Below are 23273 nucleotides of genomic sequence, written 5' to 3' on the forward strand. Positions count from 1 at the left end.
TCATGTTTACAAGCAAATCGAATAAAAATGGGCTATTCGAGGCACGCAGAACAAAGCGGATCGGTTTTAATATGTAACATACATATATTTAGACTTTAACCCATCCGCATATCAGTTTTAAAAATACATATACTAAAAACTGATTTAATGTAGGTATGCCCGAAAGTAAAGTTGCCCCGCCCGAAGTAGAGGTGACATGGTTTGTCAAACAATGACGCGCTAATATTTTGCACCTGATAAAACGAGAACAAACGTAGAAATAATCTACTACATTTTTAGTGTGTCCAAAGAATCGGACCTCACATACTAATAAAAGAGTTTCTGCTCAAAAAAAGCTTCTTTTCATCTCACCAATAGATGTCTGTAGTGAAGTTCTAGTGAATTAAGAACAATGCTTCGAAATTGGTTAATATATATATATATATATATAGAGCTTCCAAGAATTTGAGTAGTGTGATTGTCAATAATGAATAGAATTGGTGAATGTTACACGTGTGTAAAGTGATCACTCAAAACAGTCAGCCCCGCAAATGCCCAGACTTCCATATTCTTCTTCATCTTTGATGAGATGTCAAAAAATAAGTAGAAATAATCTTCAAATGCAAAAAAGGTAGCCGCACTACACAAATTGATTTTTGTGGTATAAATCAGTCCAACAAATCATGTGACTCATACTTTTGAAACGTTAAAGGCGTTCAAATTCAACCGAATTATAAAAAAATAAACTGTCTCACAAATATATTACTGTTTTAACAATAAATATGGTACATATAACTATTGCGCCCATATTTTATCGAGTGTCTAGATCAGAAATGTGATGAATTGACAAGAAAAGTTAAAAAAATAACTCGGTAAAACATTATGCCTGGGATGTTAATATTAGAATTTTAACTGATAAGTTGATATTTTAACCAAAAGGATAATTACATCCTTACAAGAACATCTTTGGTCAAGTGCCTTTAATAAATTTCTATAAAAATAATAAGAAATAATAATAAAATAATACAATATCTCAAGTTCTCTTCACTGATTTGTATAATAGATATCACACGGAAGTATCTTTATAATATGAACTACCCACGGAGGTGTGGCTTACAACGAGTGGCTGATATGCGAATGTAAAATATTCTTAGATAAAATAAGATATGGTGTCCGGTATGCCGATGGGTTAATATGTTACATATATTTGGAATTTAAATAAAATGTTTTGACGGCGTGAAAATAAAACGCGTTTATTATTTGACGTACGTGTTGACAGGCGAGGGGGGCTAATGAAAAGGTTCCGGGAAAGCTGGTTCATCAATTTACGTACCTACATGCCCACATCAAACGGAAGTACGATAAGCTGAGCTTAAAAGCTGTTGGGTATCGAGTATATGAGGTCCCTTCACCTCCTCTTTTTGCGCTGATAGCCGATTTGGGAAGGCAATCAGTTGCCGTTAATGCATTTTGTGAATTCTATTGTTCCTGTGACGACCATTCATCTCATACATCATCATATCGGACTCATCGAAAGATTAAAAAATGGTTGCGAATTTTGAATTTTGGCAAGATATTAACGATTTTTTGTTGGCATAAAAACACATATTGTTCTTTTGGTAAAAAATTGCGTATAACATTTTGAGTGTGTCTAATTACAGGAGTTATTTTTCATATTTTTAAGAAGAATATAGAAGTCTGGGCATTTACGGGGCTGACGATCGTCAAATGAAAAGTAACTCCTGTAATTGGAGATAATCCAGATTTGAGAACAAGTATTTGGACACACTCAAATAGTTATTTTTTCAATATGTGCACGAAAGGCTTTTTTTACTGTTTACTGGTAGAATTTCCATCCGGTTGAAATAAGATCCGTATCGGTGACCTGTCAACATGACAATTTAGTCCTAGTTTTAGTATAAAACATCTTTAGATAAAAAAAAATTGCGAGAATCCCATCTATACTTGAACTTTCTCGATTAAAACGTCCAATTTAATGAGAAGTTACAAATTAGAGGAGTCATTACCGTTATCCGTTACTCAAAGATGTAGCTACTATCAGGTTTCTTGTTATCCTGTGCTTGAGTTATCGGATGCCTCCTTCGAATTAGGAAGTCAATGCGATTTAGTGGCAGAGGATAACGATTGTGGGCTGACATTCCACAAAGGAAATAATGACCAGTGAACTCGAGGATTTGTGGCTACATCCTTACTGCAAACTTGACGTCACTCGCAGGACCCTCGGTACACTTATTCAAGTATTATTTATACCTATAGATATGTCAATAACAGGACTACATACTGTTCGACTGTAAATTTTTAAAATAAGATATAAAATGTTTAAAATAAAACTAAAAAAAAAAAAAAAAAAAAAACTAATAACGCTGAGATAAGCATTATCGATAAAAGTAAGAAAGGTGTGTTGAGATGGTTTGGACATGTAGAACGAATGAGTGAGGAAAGAACGGTAAAACAAATTTATGTGGAGAATGTTAGTGGGAAAAGAAGCGGAGGAAGACCGAAACAAACATGGTACAATCAGGTATGCCAAATACTTGAAAGTGGTCAGGTTAGGAGTCGTAACAATCGGCAGGTATGGATGAGGAGATGCATGAACGTGGAAGAGGCGAAGAATGTTTGCAAGGACAGAGTGGTGTGGTGCTCTATTCTCTCTGCCTACCCCTGCTAGGAAGCGGCGTGATGGTGAGTTAGTTAGTTAGTTAAAATAAAACTAAAACATTGTTATTTATAGATTTGGCGTTTAATTTGTAGAACTAGATTTTAATTTATGTATTTAATGTTAAATCAAAAAATGATTTTTTGAGTCTAGTAAGTTGTATTTTATTATTAAAAAACACATAAAAATCAATTCGTGATAATTGCTTCGCCTTGTTATGGCATGTTCAAACGAAGGTAAATATTAAATGGACTGACGGTCCTATACAATTCTAGGTACTGAGGTAATAGTTTTACCATGTGCAGTAATAATTTATGGGAGGCAATAATTGGGGATGTAGGTACATAATAATAATAAAACCCTTTTCTGCACCCCAATGGTGCATAGGGCACTGCGTCATATAAACGCAGTGTTATCTTGATCGTTTACACATGAAGGAAAGGTGATCAGCCCTCCGCTTCAGGTACCAGTCCAGGGTAATATTGAATAAATATGACAGTGAAAAAATCACTTATATTTATTTTACCCCCCTTGGGAATCGAACCCGGGACCTCCAGAACGGTGGCCGAGCGTGCTAACCATTACACTACGGAGGCGGACTGTAGGTACATATTTATACTTATATTCATTTGGTAGTAGACTCAAAACATCAGTGTTTGATTTAACATTAACACTCAAATTAAAACATTGTTTTTAGCCACTATTATTAAGTGTTTCAAATTGTAGTTATAGTTTTATTTTATAAAATTTGCCACAAAGAACTCGTATCTGCAAAAAAACATTCAAGAAAAAACAAGACTTCTTGATATCTCAACATAGATGAAGAAGAATAAGAGAGTCTGGGTATTAATAGGATTAACGAACTGTCAGAGGCTAGTTTAAATGATCACTTAACACATGTGTAACATTCACCATTCTGCCCGTGGTTGACAATTACACTACTTAACTTTCGGAAGTTGTATTTATGCTTCAATTTACACCTTTTTTCACACGCAAGTTCTCGACACTATGTTTGGTTGAGTTGAGTAAATTTTGTAGTTGAAGAGACCTTTATAAAATTATTTATATAATATTCTAGGTACTTGTTTTATTAAACATACTAGGAAACGCTTGAAAATATCATTTTAATTTTTTATTAAACTTTCATATACATTGTGACTTGTCAACTTGTCGTTACAAATCGTTTATAGAATTTATAACTTTAAACAAATTCATAGAATATACCCGTAAGTTAGATTATTTAATTATTTATTCAAAATGCAGTAAAGGAACATATTACACGCGTTCGTTGGATTAAAAATATATATATATATATATATATATATATATATATATATATATATATATATATATATATATATATATATATATATATATATATATATATATATATATATATATATATATATTTGAATAACCATTGCCAAAATCTGAATTTTCAAAAGCTCGTATTACCCTTTTCCTAAATGAAGGCGAAGTATAAAATAAATAAATAAAATTGAAACTTTGAATATAAGTGAATTTAAGCCACTTATTAAAACGTTTACAGTGCTGAATAAAAAGGGCGACATTTAACATAAAAAGAAACAATATCGAAATAAGGGTAATTTCATTTCAGAGGGCGGGTGCCTTGAATAACAATATTGTATCAATAAAAAGGCTATGTTTTTCCTTATTGTCAAATAAATGGTATCTACCTTTGCATAAAACATAATTGGATCGGTCATATACTAGTAAACAATTTACTATGGATAACTAACTAAACTAACTGCAATTTACAGTATGTAAAAGAAAAGTTTGAAAAAGAAAACTATTTTAACAAGCTGTTATTCTCAAAATTTGAAGCTTCAAGTTATGTATTTTTTTATTATTTTAAATTCTTTTGCATTTCATAATATATTATAAAAATGAGTACAAAAAAATACAAAATGTAAATACAAAAAATGATTCCTCAAAGACGCGGCCTGTGTGTGGGTATTATTATTAACCATATACGCTCCCTAGGTGGAGCATATGGAGTCCACAAACTGTCTCCAGGCTTTTCTGTCGGCTGCCAGCTCCCTTGCATCCTCCCAAGTCAGATCCGCGTCCCGAAGTTCTGACGAGAACTGCCGACGAATTGTCAGCAGTGGTCGTCCTGGGCGGCTCGAACCTGATGCCTTGTAAAAGAGGCAAGCTTGATTAAGGCTCTCAGGAGGCATGCGGAGTACATGGCCAAGCCAACTGAATCGCATTTTCTTGACGACAGTTGTGACCAAGATTTGCTGCGTCCTACGCCTTATCTTTTCATTCCTCACAAAGTCAAAGCACCGCACGCCTAAGATTCTCCGCAAACACCTATTCTCAAAGCTTAGTACACGACTGCTCTGGGCCCTTGTAAGGTGCCATGTTTCACAGCCGTATAAGAGAACAGGACATATGCAGGCATTGTATAGGCGCCATTTGGTTTTCACCGTGTGTGGGTATACATTATATTTTAGATTATAATGAAGGGCACTGGCAAGAATACAATAAAAATTGTCAGAAATAAAATTATCAGAAATGAAACAGAGTTGTGACTATAAACCTTTTTACCCACTGCAAAAACATTTAGTATTAATCAGTCTTGATAAAGAAGCGGTTAGTTTCGAAACCGGTAGACATTTAACTAAGTTATAATAAAATATTTTTTGTGATTTTAAAACAAAGTTACATTTTAAGTATAAAATGATAAAATGGAAAATCACAAAGTAAGTGCTTCAAATATAAATTATATTATGCATTATTTTTATAAATAAATTTGGGACATTGGTTTTTAGTGATTTGGTTAGTACAAATCATTTCGGATAATCTGCTTCCAGGATGATCTAATTACAGTAAATCAAAAGATTCCTTTCTACACACTCGTATATTACAACGATATGGTAAAAACTAATTAATGTTACAAAATTTCTTTCGAGTAATATAAAATGACTCAAGTAATTTCCATTATTTCATTTGTTCCGTATTGCCTATTTCTAGCTTCTAATATATTTGATTTAAATTTTGTAGTAATATTTATTGGTGGAATTGAATTTTATATAATAAAATAACAACTATATTTTTGTTCCAATGACCAGGTTTCATCGTTACCGACATCATCAGACTGCTGATGTCAGTATTGATGAAACCCAGTAACTGATCAAATAAAATATATGTGAAAAAAAACTGTATTGTTTTTATTTCATTATATCAAATATATATGACATCCAAAATTTAAACTAGAATATAATAAAAACCGAGAGAAAGCAACGTTAACCATCTGAATTGGTTAACCGAATAATATAGTTACCCATTAGTCACATCTCGGATAAGGGGCATCATTATCAGTCAACTAAATATTTTTGAGTGTCCGAATAGGTATATATTTTTCTTTATCCCATAAATCATATGTATTTCCGGTTTTCGATACATTACATATTTCTAACAGAAATGTTGATGAAGTATGTACAAAAATGTTTCTTTGCAAAAGTGATGAGAGCTTACCAAAAAAATGATGGTTTAAGTTTGGGGTTGGAGCTTGGTTGTCTTCAGGATCATCAGCAAGCGTCTCCAAGTGCTGTTGCAGCCCCTTGAAGTACTGCCCCACGTTGCTCAACACACCTGGAACAAAAAAATAATATATTTGAACTTATTCTCAAAAAAGAGCAATTCAATTCTTAAGAAAATGTAACATTCCATTCCTCCCTTACTAAGTTTACATAGTGCTAGCTAATTCAGCCACTAATAAATATTACTTTGTGTACTTATATGTATTTGATATATATATTTTTAATACCCCTGAAAGATAAGTTAGATCTATGTTGAAGAAGCGAACGTCCGTGAGCGAAATTGAGTAATAGTGAAATCAAGTAATAAATCTTAGGAAAATTATGAAAGTTACTGAGTGTTGATCATTTAAACCAGCCAATAACAGGTCGTAGATATTATTTATGCTGAAACTTCTTAATTCAAATCTGAATAACTTTGCACGTATGTATATCAGTTTAAATACAAAAAATGAAACGTTTTTGTAATGATGAAAATGTCATACAGAGAAAAATTATATTTTCTTCACGCACGTTTTTGTAACCACTCAATTTGGGATGAATTTTTCAGGAAAACAGGAAAACCAAAATACGGTCATAACTGAATTTTTTAAATTAAATAGAAACCATTATAGTTAGATAATTTTCCAGAAAATGTAGGTAATTACACATAATATTTCAGAAAAAATTGTAGGAAATAAATAAAAATATTAAAATGAACGAAAATACCTTTGTAACAAAATAAGTTATAAAATTGTATGGACGGAATTTTTCATTAATTTTTAACGTGGATAGTCAAATCGAAAGATAACTGTCTTAAGATCGGTCGATAGATAAATTATAATAAATAAAATATAAATAAATACGAAAACTATTTATCGAACAAGCTTTATATCAAGTTGATTATCTTAGTATTCGAATATCAAAATCATACCTAAAACTATGTTTTATAAACTCGCCTACGCCTTAATGAATAAATAAGGCGTAGACGAATAAATAAATAAGTTATTGGAGATACCAAGAAATGCCTCGGGTTCGATTCTCAAGGGGAAAAAATAAATACTAATTATAATGGTGCATGTTTGGGTAACCTCGGCTCGTAACGCATGTCTGTGTTGAAAACAGTAGTGTATGTTGGTCTTCGGGTCGACCAAAAATCGCATGTGTTAGACAATTTGTGTAGTTTTGAGTGTGTAAATGGTGCTATGGTGGTGAAGGGTGGTATTGCTTGCATGCTGTGTTAGTGATTGTCCTGGCAAAAAGACGGGTACGTCTCGAAACCGGTAGACATAAAAATCTCGGTCAGTGGTTACATACTAATATTATTAAAATTTTTGTAAAAAAAAAGAAGTAAAAATGACTAACCACAAAGTAAATGCTTTAAATATTAATATTGAGAATAATATAAATACTAATGACTTTTTTGCTTTAATTAAGGACCAAATTTATAAAGTATCTAATTGATACGGTGCCATATGCACCATTGAGTGTGGAGAAGACTTAGAAGAAGATACTTGCTAAGGAAATAATAGTAATCGTATTGGAAAATTCTAGCTTGAAAGGTAAACTAATTAGATATTATAATAATTAGCTTACCGAGTACTTTGTAGTCGCCCAGCTTCGAATCTTTTGCACCGGACATCTTACCTACAAAAAAGGTATCCCGGTTAGTGAAGCGCATAGCCGAGAAACGATCAATGATAACGACTGATTGGCTCATAATTCGATTGAGAATTAAACATTGATCGATTTAGTACATTCAGTTACTAATATATGGTTAAATTTTTTGGTCCTTAAAGAAGTATAAGGTGCAACTTAGTCTTTTTTGACATTCTCAATTTGCTTTTCTTAGTAACTCGTAATTTAGATACTTCCAAATATCTAATGCGATTAACTATTCATGCGTCGCGGAGACCACCATTATACCCAAGGAATTATTTCTTTTTTTTTGACATCTCAACAAAGATGAAGAAGAATATGGAAGTTAGGGCATTTACAAGGCTTACGGCCGTCATAGGTGTAACATTTACCAATTCTACCCACGATTGACAACCACAATATTCAAATTATTGAAACTTCTAGATATATTGATCAAACTCCAAACATAGTGCTTGACTTCACTAGACTTCACTAGAGACATCTGCGGTGGGATGAGGGAAGCTTTTTATAAAGAAGAAACTGTTTCATTTGAATGTGAGGTCCGAATCCTGTATTATATTCACATACTTGAGAAACGCCAGAAAACATCATTTCCATTTATTATTTAAGCTGATATTTGACCAGTTAATTTATTTTCGACCTTTTTAGTGTGCACACATATTTGTTCACAAATCTGGATTATCTCCAATTAGGAATTGTCAAAAAAATAATGTAAAAAAAACTCCCAATTGGAGATAATTCAGATTTGTGAACAAGTATTTGGACACACTCAAAATGTTGCAACTAAAAAAAAATTGCTTAAAAACAGTGTAGCCTATACATAACGGAAAGGTTTTTATTTATTTATTTTTTATTATTGTTTACTTATATGTTTTATCAATATAAACATTTAAAGTAGATAATTTTGAAGGAGTAGTCTAGAAACTAGGTCATGAATAAATTCAACTAAAAATATGGATTTTTTATTTTCAACCCGCGGGCGATATTTTTGGGGTGACGATAAAATACATACTTTATTGGAATCAGTATTTTATGTAACAGACAATCATAAAATACATTTCTTTATTAAAGGTTTAGTGTCACGACTTGCACGTTGTATGATATACTGTACAAGCATGCTATAAAATACCCGACCCAAAATACGTAATCACGTATATTTGCTATATTTATTTTTACCAAAGTTTTCATATCCCAAGACAAATGAATAAGAATATGGGGCTGTCGTTGGCTTGTTTATATGATCACTTTATACAATGTGTTAAATGTATCATTCTACCCATGATCGATAATCATATCACTCTAATTTCGGAAATTGCATTTATGCTTCAATTGAAAAAATCAACTCATGTTACTTCGTAATCGACATGTGTGGTTGAAAAAAGTAAGTTTTATTGTCAGCAACCTTCAAGATATACATGTAAGATTCTTTTTCGAATAATTTCTAGTGAAGTTCTAGTGATTCAAGAATAATGTTTCAACATTGGTTCATATATAATATAGAACTTCCAAGGATTTGAATAGTGTGGTTATCAATAATGGGTAGAATTGGTGAATGTTACACGTGTGTAAAGTGATCACTTAAAGCAGCCCATTACGGTCGTCAGCCTCGTAAATGCCCAGATTTCCATATTCTTCTTCATCTTTGATTAGATGTCAAAAAATAATATAATTTCCGATGCTTTAAGACAGCTGAAAATATAATTTAATAAATGTATAGAACTTATTTTGATAATCGGTTTTTGGGAAAATTTGGATACATTAAAATAAAAATCAGTTGCGAATAAAATCATCATCATTTTTACATTTATATTAGCGATAAAACAATAAATTTTCTGCAAAATAATAGTACTTTTGCACGCTGAAATGAAAATAACTAATTTTCAGTTTCAGATTGACTTAGAACTTTTAATTCATTGATTGGTAAATATGTAAATTTCTCTTAATTGATTACTTTGGAAACGTTAAAGAGGAAATAATTAAATTCATTGAAAACGATTGACCAATTTTCAGTATTGGTTTGATTATATTTTTATATGTTAATTTAAAACGATGCCCTTACAGAGAAAAATAAAGAAATGGAGTCATAAAATTCGTGTTGTCAATCAATTGACTTTATCTTAATTAATATCTTATTTAAGATTAAAACCCGATGTCAGAAAAACTTACATTTAAATCTTAGCGTTGGCAGTTTTCAAGGATTTTATTGGATTAATTTCAAATTTGTATCAAGTCCTGGGAATATCGATTCTTGGAAAAAAATATACGGCAAGGTTTATTTTTTCTTCCTATCACTACTGCTTCGAAGATAAAGCCTCACTTTTGTTCGATAAAACATAATTGAATCATTCTACAACAGCGTTTATCTATAATCCCCCCTACCTGAAAATCTGCAGATGTAATAGAAACAGTGAGATTTATATTTATCAAGATAAAAAATGATTACTTGATGATATTACAAGACGGGTTGTTTATTAATAAAAAAGTGACATTACATCTGCTAGATATTATGTAATAATAATTTTGATTATAATTTCTTGGACAATTTGAATAGCGCCATTTTCGTGAGAAATCACCTCATGGGCCCTATATATTATTTATAAATATAGCTTTTCTTAGATATACGAGCTCATATCTGTAATATGCTGTCGCGTATTAAAGGTTTTTGTATTCGTATTGTACAAATTTTAATAGATAAAATCAACATCCTTTAATATAAAAATAGTTTGAAAATGGGTTAAAAATTCCATTTTAATTAATTAACTAAAACCTATCACAATATAACTTACATGAAATTTAATTTGATTTTTATTCCTTTTTTTAAAAAGAAGTGAGGTGAAATTTCAACCCTTACCCGCACCCCAATGGTGCATAGGGCACTGCATCGTATAAACGCAGTGTTATCTTGATCGTAAACACATGAAGGAAAGGTGATCAGCCCTCCACTTCAGGTACCAGTCCAGGGTAATGATTATATATTTGAGTGAAAAAAATCACCTATATTGTTTTTCCCCCCCCCTGGGAATCGAAGCCGGGACCTCCAGAACGGTAGCCGAGCGTGCTGACCATTACACTACGATTCGGAAGTGAAATTTACAGTAAAATAAATAAGGATAATTCTATTTATTAAATTAAATTAAATGAAGTTTTTTTGGAACATAGCGACTCACTTTGTATGGTTACAATCAACATAAAACAGTATTCAATTAATATATTATTAGATTAAAACCAATATTTTTAGCTTTTCCACTTTATTTTTATTTGACCAGCAACCGGGTTTCGTCGTTACCGACATCATCAGACTGGTCAAACCAGTCCACTTTATTTTTCCACTTTATTTTTATTTGACCAGCTGGTCAAATAAAAATAAAGTGGAAAAGCTAAAAATATTGGTTTTAATCTAATAATATATTAAAAATGCAATTCCATCACGAAGTGTCAGTGGATAATTTAAAAAAAAGTATTCAATTAATTTTTTTTAAATCATGTAGGTAGGTACATGTGTGTATGTTTTATGAGAGAAATAATTACTTGATCGATCCATATTTAAAAGGTTATTCTCGACTTAAGTTGACTTAAATAAAGTTTTAATTAGGTTCAATGTTGATTTAATGTCGCTTTGGTTTCGAGCTGAGTTGAATTAGTTTAATATAACAGATTTTTTTTTCATTAATTCATGATTAATGAACCAATATTGTCACATGTAAACCCATGAATATTATCGGTACGGTAGGTACATGGTTAAAAAGTACCTAACAATTTCCCAACTTTTGTTATGATTATTTTTCAGTTTTTCATGAAAGAAAATGGACTATCAACATGTGCTACTATGTTATTTTAATCAGATTCACTGCGGGGGATATTTATTTACGTACATTACGACGTCATATAAATTAGGGGTAGCTAAATCATCCTCTCTCGAATGACTCTATACTTAATATCAGTATAAGTTCTTTTACAATAACAATAGTCAATACAATAACATAGAGGAAGATTAGTTATTATTTTAGATAGTAAGTAAAGGTCACAATGGAAATGTCCATATAAATAAAAATTAAAAATATTACTCTTTTTTATTCTAAATGTAATTTAATATGTATTTTTGATTCTTTTGACTAACTAACTAACTAACTAACCATCACGCCGCTTCCCCGCAGGGGTAGGCAGAGAGAATAGAACGCCACACTACTCTGTCCTTGCAAACATTCTTCGCCTCTTCCACGTTCATGCATCTCCTCATACATACCCGCCGATTGTTACGACTCCTAACCTGACCACTTTCAAGTATTTGGCATACCTGATCGTGCCATGTTTTTCTCGGTCTTCCTCTGCTTCTTTTCCCGCTAACATTCGCCTCATAAATTTGTTTTACCGTTCTTTCCTCACTCATTCGTTCTACATGTCCAAACCATCTCAACACACCTTTATTAATTTTATCGATAATGCTTATCTCAGCTTTGCATTCCTTCCTTATTTCACTATTCGTACATCTATCATACATCGTTTTGTCGCACATTCTTCTGAGAGATTGCATTTCGACTGCATTCAGTCTACTTTCATCCTTCTTTTGCCAACTCCATGTTTCACATCCATACATTAGAGTTGGATTGATTCTTTTGGTATGTGTGGTATATATCTAGTTGTATGGCGTTATATTCTTTCTGCCTACTCCCGCGGAGAAGCGGCGTGTTGGTTAGTTAGTTAATTATTTTTTAATCTTTTGTTTGTAAATACAAATAAGAAACTAGCTGAAAAATCCCTTATATGACTGACTCCCAAATAAAACACTTAAAAAAAGCATAAGAATGTTAATTTTGGTACTAATAGTACTTAAAAGAGCATGTTTAGGTTGAGAGAAAGCAAGGGTAACCAATTAAAACGCTTAAGCATTCTTATTGGTATGTAATATACATATCAGCAGTTTGACATACATTTTTTTGATTAAAATAATTGCACTTCACGGGCCTCATACTGTATTACTGATGACTTTTTATGCGCGAAAGACAAAATAAGTAAATAAAATATTTAAAGAATATAAGTATTGTATTTTGTATTTCGGCAAATAGTATTTTCTTTCTTTTATTTAACATTTTTGAGGTAGAAAACAGTGTCGATTTAAAGGCGAATCGTTTTCCAATATATATTTTCAGGTTTCATATGAAATAAAGAAATTTAGACCCAATTTTATCTCCATTGAACTTTAAACAATTCTGTATTTTTTAAGCACGAATGGGGTAACTGACGAATACACACACACATTTATACATATATATATATATATATATATATATATATATATATATATATATATATATATATATATATATATATATATATATATATATATATATATATATATATATATATATATATATATATATATCGATAAAATTATCGATAAAATGAAGAAAGGTGTGTTGAGATGATTTGAGCGTGTGAATCGAATGAGTGAAGAAGTTATATTAAAAATTTATATACATTTATAGATCTCGCAATCAAGTGATAAATCTTTAAACGTATTATGTTGTGTTTGTTACAATGAAATTCATCCCAATGGCGTACAGGGTGCTGCATCGTATAGCAGTGTTATCTTGACAATTAAATACAAGAAGGTAAGGTGATCAGCCTTGCGCTTTAAGTACCAGCCCAGGAAGATATTAAATAAATATTAGACAATAATATTTATTTAATATGAAAAACAATAATATTTATTTAGACCCTTTTGTGAATCCAGGACCTTCAGCATGTTAGCCTAGCGAGCTAACCGCTACACTATGGAAGCGGATAACGCAATTAATTCGAAAAGTGTCCATGAAAATAATATTAAGAATGTTAATACGTCTATAAAAGCAAGTATGTACATATATAAATGTATTATGCACTCATTAAGTATACCTTTTTACGCCCAAAATATCGAATCGATTTTTTAATAAACGAAAATAACACAAACGATTGAAATAGACTTTTATATTGTCAGGCAAAATCATAAATATCTATGGTGGACTTAAGGGAGATTATTTTTGGAAATACTTGGAAAATCGTGACGTTATGAATATGCAATAAAATGCCAGACCATGAGGTGTGAGTATAAAATGTATGAATTATTGGTAAACCTTTGGCGACACGCAACACCTGGAAAAGTGACGAGAAAATAAAACATTTGACTTAAAATGAATATAAGAATATGAAGAAAACTCTCAGGAACGAAAGTCAAATGAAAGCAGAAAAGGGTGGATATCATAAACAGGTGATTTTTACCATTATTTATAGACATAGGTTTGAAGCTCAGATACATAACGAGGGGAAGAATATTGTAAAATTATATGTGAGTAAGTAGCATTGGGAATAAATCAACCCATCGAATTAAAAAAAAATGAAATAACGACTAATTTAAGAGATTTTCGAAATGTAGTAGTGCGAGCGTTTATATACTCTTATAGTCTTGACACAATATTTTATGGCAGTACGTAATGATTTAAAACAATACACGGTAATTAGGTAGACGCTTGAGTGCGAAACGATTCCCGTCAATTGCAAAATTCAAGGAATATTTATTTTCAATTAATCTGGGTGTTTGTGATGTGTTTTTCACCTTAACCTTCCATTTTCTTACTATTCTATCTGCAGACAGCCTCTAAAAGTAGAAGTTTGTGGGTTGTTCCTTTTAAAAAATGTGTAAACGTGTAATTTCCGAGTGTAAACTCAGCTTTACTCCCCTCGACGACACCATGTTAATACTCGCTTGTTTCGAAGAGAGCATAAACATGAACCGCGCGTGAATACTACACACAAAGAGAACAGAATGTTCTAGTATCTATAAAAATAAGTTTCAGATTATAACATATTTTTAATAAAGTATAAATTGTCATTTTATAAGCATCTCGTGATAGTTCGAGGTAAATAACACGACCAGCTTAACACGAGTCGCTCTTGGGTGTAATTTTTTTTCGAAAACCCTCGTATTAGATAATATTAGTACTTCTGCTATTTGAAGTAAATACGAGTATGCATAAAAATTGTCAAGAAAAAGTACTAACTAATGCTAGAAAACTAACAAATAATAATATTCAATTGAATATCTCGTAAAAAACAAATATTTTATAGGGGATATTCAATTTAATGTCGTCATAGAATTATTGAGATATCAAACGTAAAACATATACTTATGTGATAAAATATACTCCTTTTTATTTGGTGAATAGCAAATAATGTTTTTAATAAAACATGATCTGTATAATAATTTTTGCTGGGTTATTTTCGTGTTCATAACAGGTATACAAAAATACAAATATTTTATAAATTGAGTACTTACTAGGCAAGAAAAAACATTAATTTTAAGTTGACACGCGTGAGGTTTATAGGAACACATTTAAATAAATAAATAAATAAGGTATTTTCAGATATTTCAGTTATTACCCTTTATGACGACGACATTTTGCCCTGTATCTATGATTTAGGTTGATATTTTTGTTACACGAGTGATTCACAAAACGCTCGAGGAACGTCCAAATATTAACTTGAAGAACTTAAGATGGAAGCTTAGCTTCCGAAACTAGTAGACATAAATAAACTCAAGTGGTATAAAAACAAGTGTTTTCTTTAATAATTTTAAAAATTGTCCGCCTCCGTAGTGTAATGGTCAGCACGCTCGGCTACCGTTCTGAAGGTCCCGAGTTCGATTCCCAAGGGGGGTAAAATAAATAAAAGTGATTTTTTCACTGTAAAATTTATTCAATATTACCCTGGACTGGTACCTGAAGCGGAAGAGTGATCACCTTTCCTTCATGTGTAAACGATCAAGATAACACTGCGTTTATATGACGCAGTGCCCTATGCACCATTGGGTGCGGATAAGGTTTTTTTTTTAGTTCACACATAAGCATGAAAAAATAAAGTTTATATTACCATATGCCATATTGTACTTTTATTTTAAACTTCTTTCAGTATTTTGAACGGAGATTAACGGGAAGGGATTTTTGAGCTGTAAAATATGTTCACAAAGAATACATAATAATTTCTTCACAACATTTTCAATGTGTCCAAATACTCCTTCACAAATCTGGGTTTTCTCCACTTAGTTAAGTTAATTACGATATTTATTCCTGTATGATAAAAAAAAAGCTAGGAACCTCGAAAAAATTCAGGCAAATAGGTACCTATGTAGAATTTAAACTCAAATTATAATGAGAAAAAGTCAGTATTTCATCGTCAGTCTTAGCGACCCCAAAGTAAAGCCTCCCTAAAATGATAATCATATTTTTACCTAATTACATCCTGTCAAGTGAGTATACGTACAAAGTACACATGTAGTGTGTATGAATCATCACGTTTATTTGGTAATCACTAGAATAATGAACACGTAGGTACGTGACGGACACGTAAAGGGTATTTTAACGTTGTAAAGTAAAATAACCTTTACGTAACGTACCTAATTTATCCATCTCGCGTGAGCACAACAGGTAGTATCAAATAAATAATATCCACCATCACGAATATAGGCGAATCTTTAACGCAAATTATTTTCAAAATCTTCTGCTTTTAAAACATTTTTGAAGTGCCAAGGATTTTTTATTATTATTATTGTTTTGCGCTTTTCGTTCATAATTGGATATGTTTCATATAAAGTAAAGTTAAAATAATTTATTTATTTATTTATTTATTTATGTTTTGTACTTACATTTCTTGGTGGAACTGTATTTTATAGAATAAAATAAAAACTTTGTAGTTTTTTTTCTACACAAATTTTATTTGACCAGATATCGGTTACGACGAAACCCTGTTTCGTCGTAATCGATATCATCAGAATAGTATGTTGCTGGTCAAATAAAATTCTTGTGGAAAAAAAACTACTGAGTTGTTTTTTCTTTTTTTAATTTATTCATTTAGTGCCAAAATAGAGTAATGTTAAAAACGTTTTCATAAACCGAATTATTTTCTTTTTCTTTCATTTTTCTAAAAACACTCAGTAATCCGAACGATTCTCCAATCCGAACGAACTACGGCATGATTTACGTTCGGATTATCGAGCTGGCACCGTATTGCGAAATGATTTTCTTTAAAACTGAATGCTCTCAACGCTTCTACGATTTTCGGATTCGTTCTTGTAAATGACTTATTTTATTGACATCTCAACATAGATGAAGAAGAATGTATATGGAAGTCTGAGCATTTTTAGGGCTTACGACCGTCATATACTGGTTAAAATGATCACTTTACACACGTGTAACATTTACCAATTCTACCCATGATTGACAAACACACTACTCAAATTCTTGAATCTAGGTTTATTGATCAAACCCGTAACACAGTATGCGCGAGTTCACTATTACCATCTATAGTGGGGTGAGGAAAGCTTTTATTAAGCAGAGACTCTTTAATTTGTATGCGAGGTGCGTATCTTGGATTATATTCACATACTTGAGAAACGCTTGAAAACATTATTTGCTCTAATTTTTATATTTGAAGCAATTACTTTGTGATTAAAAAGAAAACATAAATTACAAATTGATGATAATAAGGAAGGCAAAGGAAAAGGTGAGTTTAGGGACGGAGGTAGAGGGAAAAACTAAGTGAGGAGGTTTGATGGACAGTTACGATTCTAATGAAAAATAGATTTGATAAATGGATATGATAAGAAATTATTTTCATTAGAACTGAGAACGTTCGAAGGTATATTATTTATGTATTAATTTTAAATTAAACACAGATTTTTTGAGTCTACTAAGTTAACTTAGTAGACTCAAAAATCTGTGTTTGATTTTAAATTAATACATAAATTAAAATGGAGTTCTACAAATTAAACGCCGAATCAATAAATAAGTATATTATTTATTGACATCTCATCAAAGATGAAGAAGAATATGTTCTGAGTATTTACGGGGCTGACGATCACTTTACACACGTGTAACGTTCACCAATTCTATCCATTATTGACAACCACGCTACTCAAATTCTTGGAAGTTCTATATATTTATGAACCAATTTTGAAACATTGTTCTTGAATCACTTCACTAGAGACATTTGAAGGTATTCTTAACGCTTATACAATTTTCGGATTCGTTCTTGTAAATGACTGTTAAGTTTGGTACTATATGCCAGTTAGCCAGTTGAACAAAGGCAAAATAAAGGAATGGGTAAATGATCAAGAGTTAATTTTATGAAAATTGTAAAATGTCTATATTCTTAATTCTTTCTCTTTTTTGTATTAAAATCGTTAAAAGCAATAAAAAAATGTATTAAAAAAGAATTCCATAGACAAGACACACAAAGTGGCTTGGTGGGTTTCTGCAAACAAAAAAAAGTTCTAAATATGTATAAATTGTGATTTAAATAAATGTATACAAATAAAAAAATAAAAAAAAGACAATGTGAAGGCTTAGTGGTAAAGTGCACTCACCGACCCCCAGGTAGGGGGCGTGCACGGCCTGCGACCGTCTGCTCACGAAGGAGCCGTCCGACAAGGAAGGGGGCGCTATGAACACGTGGCTGCCCAGCGACTGGGGGCCCGACACGGCCGAGCCGCGCGCCATGCGGGCGGCCAGGGCGGCGCGCAGGCCGGACCGCTTGCTCTCCAACCTGCAAAACGGACAAATAAGTGACAAATCGCTCACTCCTTTCAAGAACGTCACAAATAAAAAAACTTTATTTTTCAGGAGAACGTTTTTAAAGATTAAAAATATAATACTGTGTATTAAAATTAAATATCAAGCCACTCATTGAACTTTTTACTGTGCAAAACCTGAAGGTTTTTTCTCCATTTGAAAAATATGAAGTAAATTTCAAAAACTAATTAAACAAAACCTTTTCTTCAAAATGCAAAAACAATACATTCTGTCCTGTAGCGGGTAAATATTAAGTTAAAAATATGCCTCTTTTGCTGGGATATAGTACATTTTCTGGGCATTCCGAAAACATGCACAATTAAAAATTGACGATTTTTGATTTATGACGTTGTTGAAAGGAGTGAGCGAAATGTATTTATACCGATAAATTATTTCTTCTTCTATCCTATACCGGGGTGCTTCTAAAAAAATTGGTAGTGGATTTACAAACTTGTATTTATTTAGATTGGCAGTAACAGGTATATTGAAAGCTTTTAAATGTAAATTCACAGTAAAATGGGGATGCATTTAAATGTAAATTCACAGTAAAGTCGGTAATGACAAAACCCAGTCACTGGGTTTCGTTATTACCGACATCATACGACTGGTAGGCGGGTAGATAAAATATTATATCCACAACAAGGTAGGGGTAGAATACATTTTTATTATTAACCCTTTCCGGTCCCCTAAAATTAAAAAAAAAATCTAGATAGACAGTTATATTCCAATTGGAAAAAATATTTTGGCCTCTGCTACACATACTGTTGTAATAGATACGAGTGACAAAAATTTAAGCTTGGAATTTAAATGAATAATTTTAATGATGAAAAAAATGTCGAATAACATCCGATAAAGGACATAAGAGCAAAAAATCGATGTCGAGATATTGGACCAATAAAGGTTAAGGTGTGTTCTATTTCTTTCATCATCTTCTTCTTCTTCTTCTTATTGTAGGCCTTACGGCCTGTTTTTAAGAGGGATTAGCCTCTTGCGACGTCGATTCCCAGCTATCGGCCCATCTCTTTGGTGGTCTGCCCGGGAGTCGTCTACCATGGGGTTGGCCGTACAATGCGATGTGGGGGAGTCTGGATGGTTCCATTCTCCTCACATGCGCATACCATTGTCTTCTTCGTTGCCTTCTCCACCTAACGACATCTTCGATCTCGCATATTTCCCTGATCTTGGCATTTCTCAATCTATCTCGAAGACTCTTGCCTGTTATGCTTCTCAGAGTCTTCATTTCTGACACTCTAAGCGTGTTTTTTGTGGCAGCGGTGTCTGCTCTTCTTTCGATTCCATACGTCATGATGGGTCGGACACAAGTTTTGTATATCTTGATCTTGCTGCCGATCTTCATCTCAGGGTTTTTCCATATAGCATTTTTCAGGCATCCTGAGATGGCTGCAGCTTTGTTCACTTGCCCCATCACTTCGCATCGCAGATCCGTCTGAGCACATAGGTCCACACCCAGGTATTTAAACTTTTCCACCTGCTCTACCAAGACGCCGTCCACAGTCACGCTACATCCCACTGGGGTGCGAGAGAACACCATACTCTTGGTCTTTGTAGCGGATATAGCCATATTGAATTTTTGACTAGCAAGGTGGAATGTGTTCAAGAGTAGTTGCAGGTCCCCTTCAGTCTCAGCGAATACAACGGCATCATCCGCATAGCAGACAACATCGATGGTTTCTTTCATCTCTTTTCTATAATATGTAACCATATTTGTTTATAAAAAGCATTGCTTACTTTGTGGTATGGTAATATAATACCCTGCTAATCATGCTAAAAAAAGCTTCTTTTCATCTCACCAATAAATGTATCTAGTGAAGTTCTAGTGATTTAATAATAATGTTTCAAAATTGGTTCATATATACATATAGAACTTCCAAGAATTTGAATAGTGTGTTTGTCATTAATGGGTAGAATTGGTGAATGTTACACATGTGTAAAGTGATCACTTGAACCAGCCTATGACGGTCTTCCGCCTCGTAAATGCCCAGACTTCTACCCATTATTGACAACCACACTTGTCAAATTCTTGTAAGTTCTATATATACATGAACCAATTTTGAAACATTATTCTTGAATCACTAGAACTTCACTAGAAACCAGCCTATGACGGTCGTCAGCCCCGTAAATGGCCAGACTTCCATATTATTCTTCGTCTTTGATGAGATGTCAAAAAACAATATGTATCCATTTATTTATATCACAATTTCAAACAATTTTTTTTAATTACAGAGACCCACCAAGCCACCTTGTGTGTCTTTAATTATTTACAACATTTTGAGTGTGTCCAAATACTTGTTCACAAAATCTGGATTATCTCCAATTACAGGAGTTATTTTCATATTATTTTTTGACATCTCATCAAAGATGAAGAAGAATATGGAAGTCTGGGCATTTACGGGGCTGACGACCGTCATAGGCTGGTGATCACTTTACACACGTGTAACATTCACCAATTCTACCCATTATTGACAACCACACTACTCAAATTCTTGGAAGTTCTATATATATGAACCAATTTAGAAACCTTGTTCTTGAATCACTAGAACTTCATTAGAGACATCTATTGGTGAGATGTAAAGAAGCTTTTTTATTAAGCAATTATAATAATTAATTATACTTTACATTTTGACATCTCTACATAGATGAAGCAGAATATGGAAGTCTAGATATTTAAAGGGCTTACGACCATAAAATTTACCATTTCGATCATCATTGACAACCACACTACTCTTCGGAGAATGATTGCAAAAAGTATTATTGTATTTTGTATATTAAAAGCATCGATAACTCTGTGGTTTGGTAATATAACACTCTCCTTCTCATTCATCGTTCACTTTGTGTAATAACACTAAAAAAAAGTGGTATTACACAAAAAGATTGATAAGAGTATAATATTTAACTAGCCAATGAAATGAGTACACGAGTCTGGCTAGTATTAAATAAATATTGCCTTGAAAAATCACTTACATTTTTTATATTTCACTACGGAGAAAACAAATAATGCAGGAGGCGGATGACCTTTTAGATCATAGATTCCCAAACTGGGCAACATCACTCGCTTGTGGGCGATTAAGTAATCCCAGTGGACAATTTTGGCTTCGAGAGAATTAGGTGGGCAATTTGAAGAGTCAAATAACAGATTGTTGAAAAATTGTTTTTTTTTTTAAATCTCTGTTTAGAATAGGAAGGATAAATTTTTCATATATGTTGAGATTATAAATTCACTTTTAAAAATTTCAAATTCCCTATGTGAAATTAAAAACACATCGCTCACTCCTTTCAACAACAAAATAAATATCAAGCCACTTATTGAACTTTTCACTGTACAACAGATCTTTTTAGGTAAAACCTGAATATTTTATCTCCATTTGAACAGTATTTAGTATATTTAAAAAAAAAAATCAATACCTTTTCTTCCAAATGCAAAAACAACACTTTCTGCCCTATGGCGGGTAAATATTAATTAAAAAAATATGCCGCCAGTTGGAATAAAGTAAATTTTCTGGGCATTCCGAAAACATGCAGAGCTGAAAATTAACGATTTTTGAAATATGACGTTGTTGTAAGGAGTGAGCGATATGTCACGTAACTATAATGGTTTTTATTAAAAAAATACTCTTAGGTACGTTTTATATTTACCATTACCGTAAACACAGATACAGTTTTCCTAGGGTTGGCGATTAAAAATATTGACATTGAAAATTAGGCGTCCAGTCAAATAAGTTTGAGAATCTATGTGTTGGATGGTAAAAAATAATTTCTACGTGTTATTTATTCACTAGGTACTTCGCTAAATAAATAATCAAGAGAAATGTAAAAGTTAGGTACATATATACCCTTAGTACATTAATGTACAGTGTACACACACACAAGGACATAAACTAATCTTCATTACCCAACACTCCCTTCCTTTTTTTAGAATTGCCAACATAAAATAAAAACAAATTGTGTTACTTAATCAGGGCTGCGGTTAGGCTTATTCAAACCAAGACAAATCTCCGTTTTACAAAGCTTTTTATCTACATATACGAGAGCTGTTTCCACTTTAATTTAGTTTTATTTTGTCCTCTTGAGAATGGAGATTAAATGTTATTTCTTAATTTCAATCACCCCTTCATACTAGAAAGCGTTTATTCGTAATTAATAAATATACCATAGCATGCAGGATTGTGTTTATATATAATAATAATAATAAAACCCTTATCCGCACCCCAATGGTGCATAGGGCACTGCTTCATATGAACACAGTGTTATCTTGATCGTTTACACACGAAGGAAAGGTGATCAGCCCTCCGCTTCAGGTACCAGTCCAGGGTAATATTAAATAAATATTACAGTGAAAAAATCACTAATATTTATTTGACCCCCTTGGGAATCGAACCCGGGACCTCCAGAACGGTAGCCGAGCGTGCGGACCATTACACTACAGATGCGGTGTTTATATATAATATACTTTTATTACTGTCAAAAACGCTAACACAATAAAACATTCATAGCATTGTGAGTGTCAGTACCTATACATGTATATCATACATTTTTTTCCTTCCAATTATCTTTTAAATATTTCAAAGAGTTCAAGGAAATCAACCCAAGAAAATACAAACAGCATTTGACTGTTACGTTGTTTACTGTTACTGTGTAAATTAAGCTTTAATTATTTTATACGTATCCATGTATGCAGATGCGTATGTTTTATACATGCAACGATCTCATAGTTTACAAGCAATTAAGTCTATTTTGAATCCATTTGCAGATTACAAACACACTCTCCCATCAGGGAATATTGCGGTTAGACAAGAT

The 23273-nt window shown here is 32.3% G+C and overlaps 1 protein-coding gene across 1 annotated transcript in view; it reads right to left on the minus strand.

The window, feature by feature from the left end:
- Positions 1–23273, minus strand: part of LOC148308174 (uncharacterized) — a 57161-nt gene that overhangs the window by 9332 nt on the left and 24556 nt on the right. Inside the window, exons 3-5 of the mRNA XM_088262225.1 lie at positions 18254–18432; positions 7798–7848; positions 6161–6277 (exon numbers count right to left, since the gene is read on the minus strand). Coding sequence (XP_088118351.1) covers positions 6161–6277; positions 7798–7848; positions 18254–18432 — 347 coding nt within the window. The remainder of the gene's footprint in view (positions 1–6160; positions 6278–7797; positions 7849–18253; positions 18433–23273) is intronic.

The sequence above is a fragment of the Brachycentrus maculatus genome, unplaced genomic scaffold (assembly GCF_059751285.1).
Source record: "Brachycentrus maculatus isolate JH-2025_06_01 unplaced genomic scaffold, ASM5975128v1 h1tg000175l, whole genome shotgun sequence".
In the NCBI taxonomy this organism is placed as follows: Eukaryota; Metazoa; Arthropoda; class Insecta; order Trichoptera; family Brachycentridae; genus Brachycentrus; species Brachycentrus maculatus.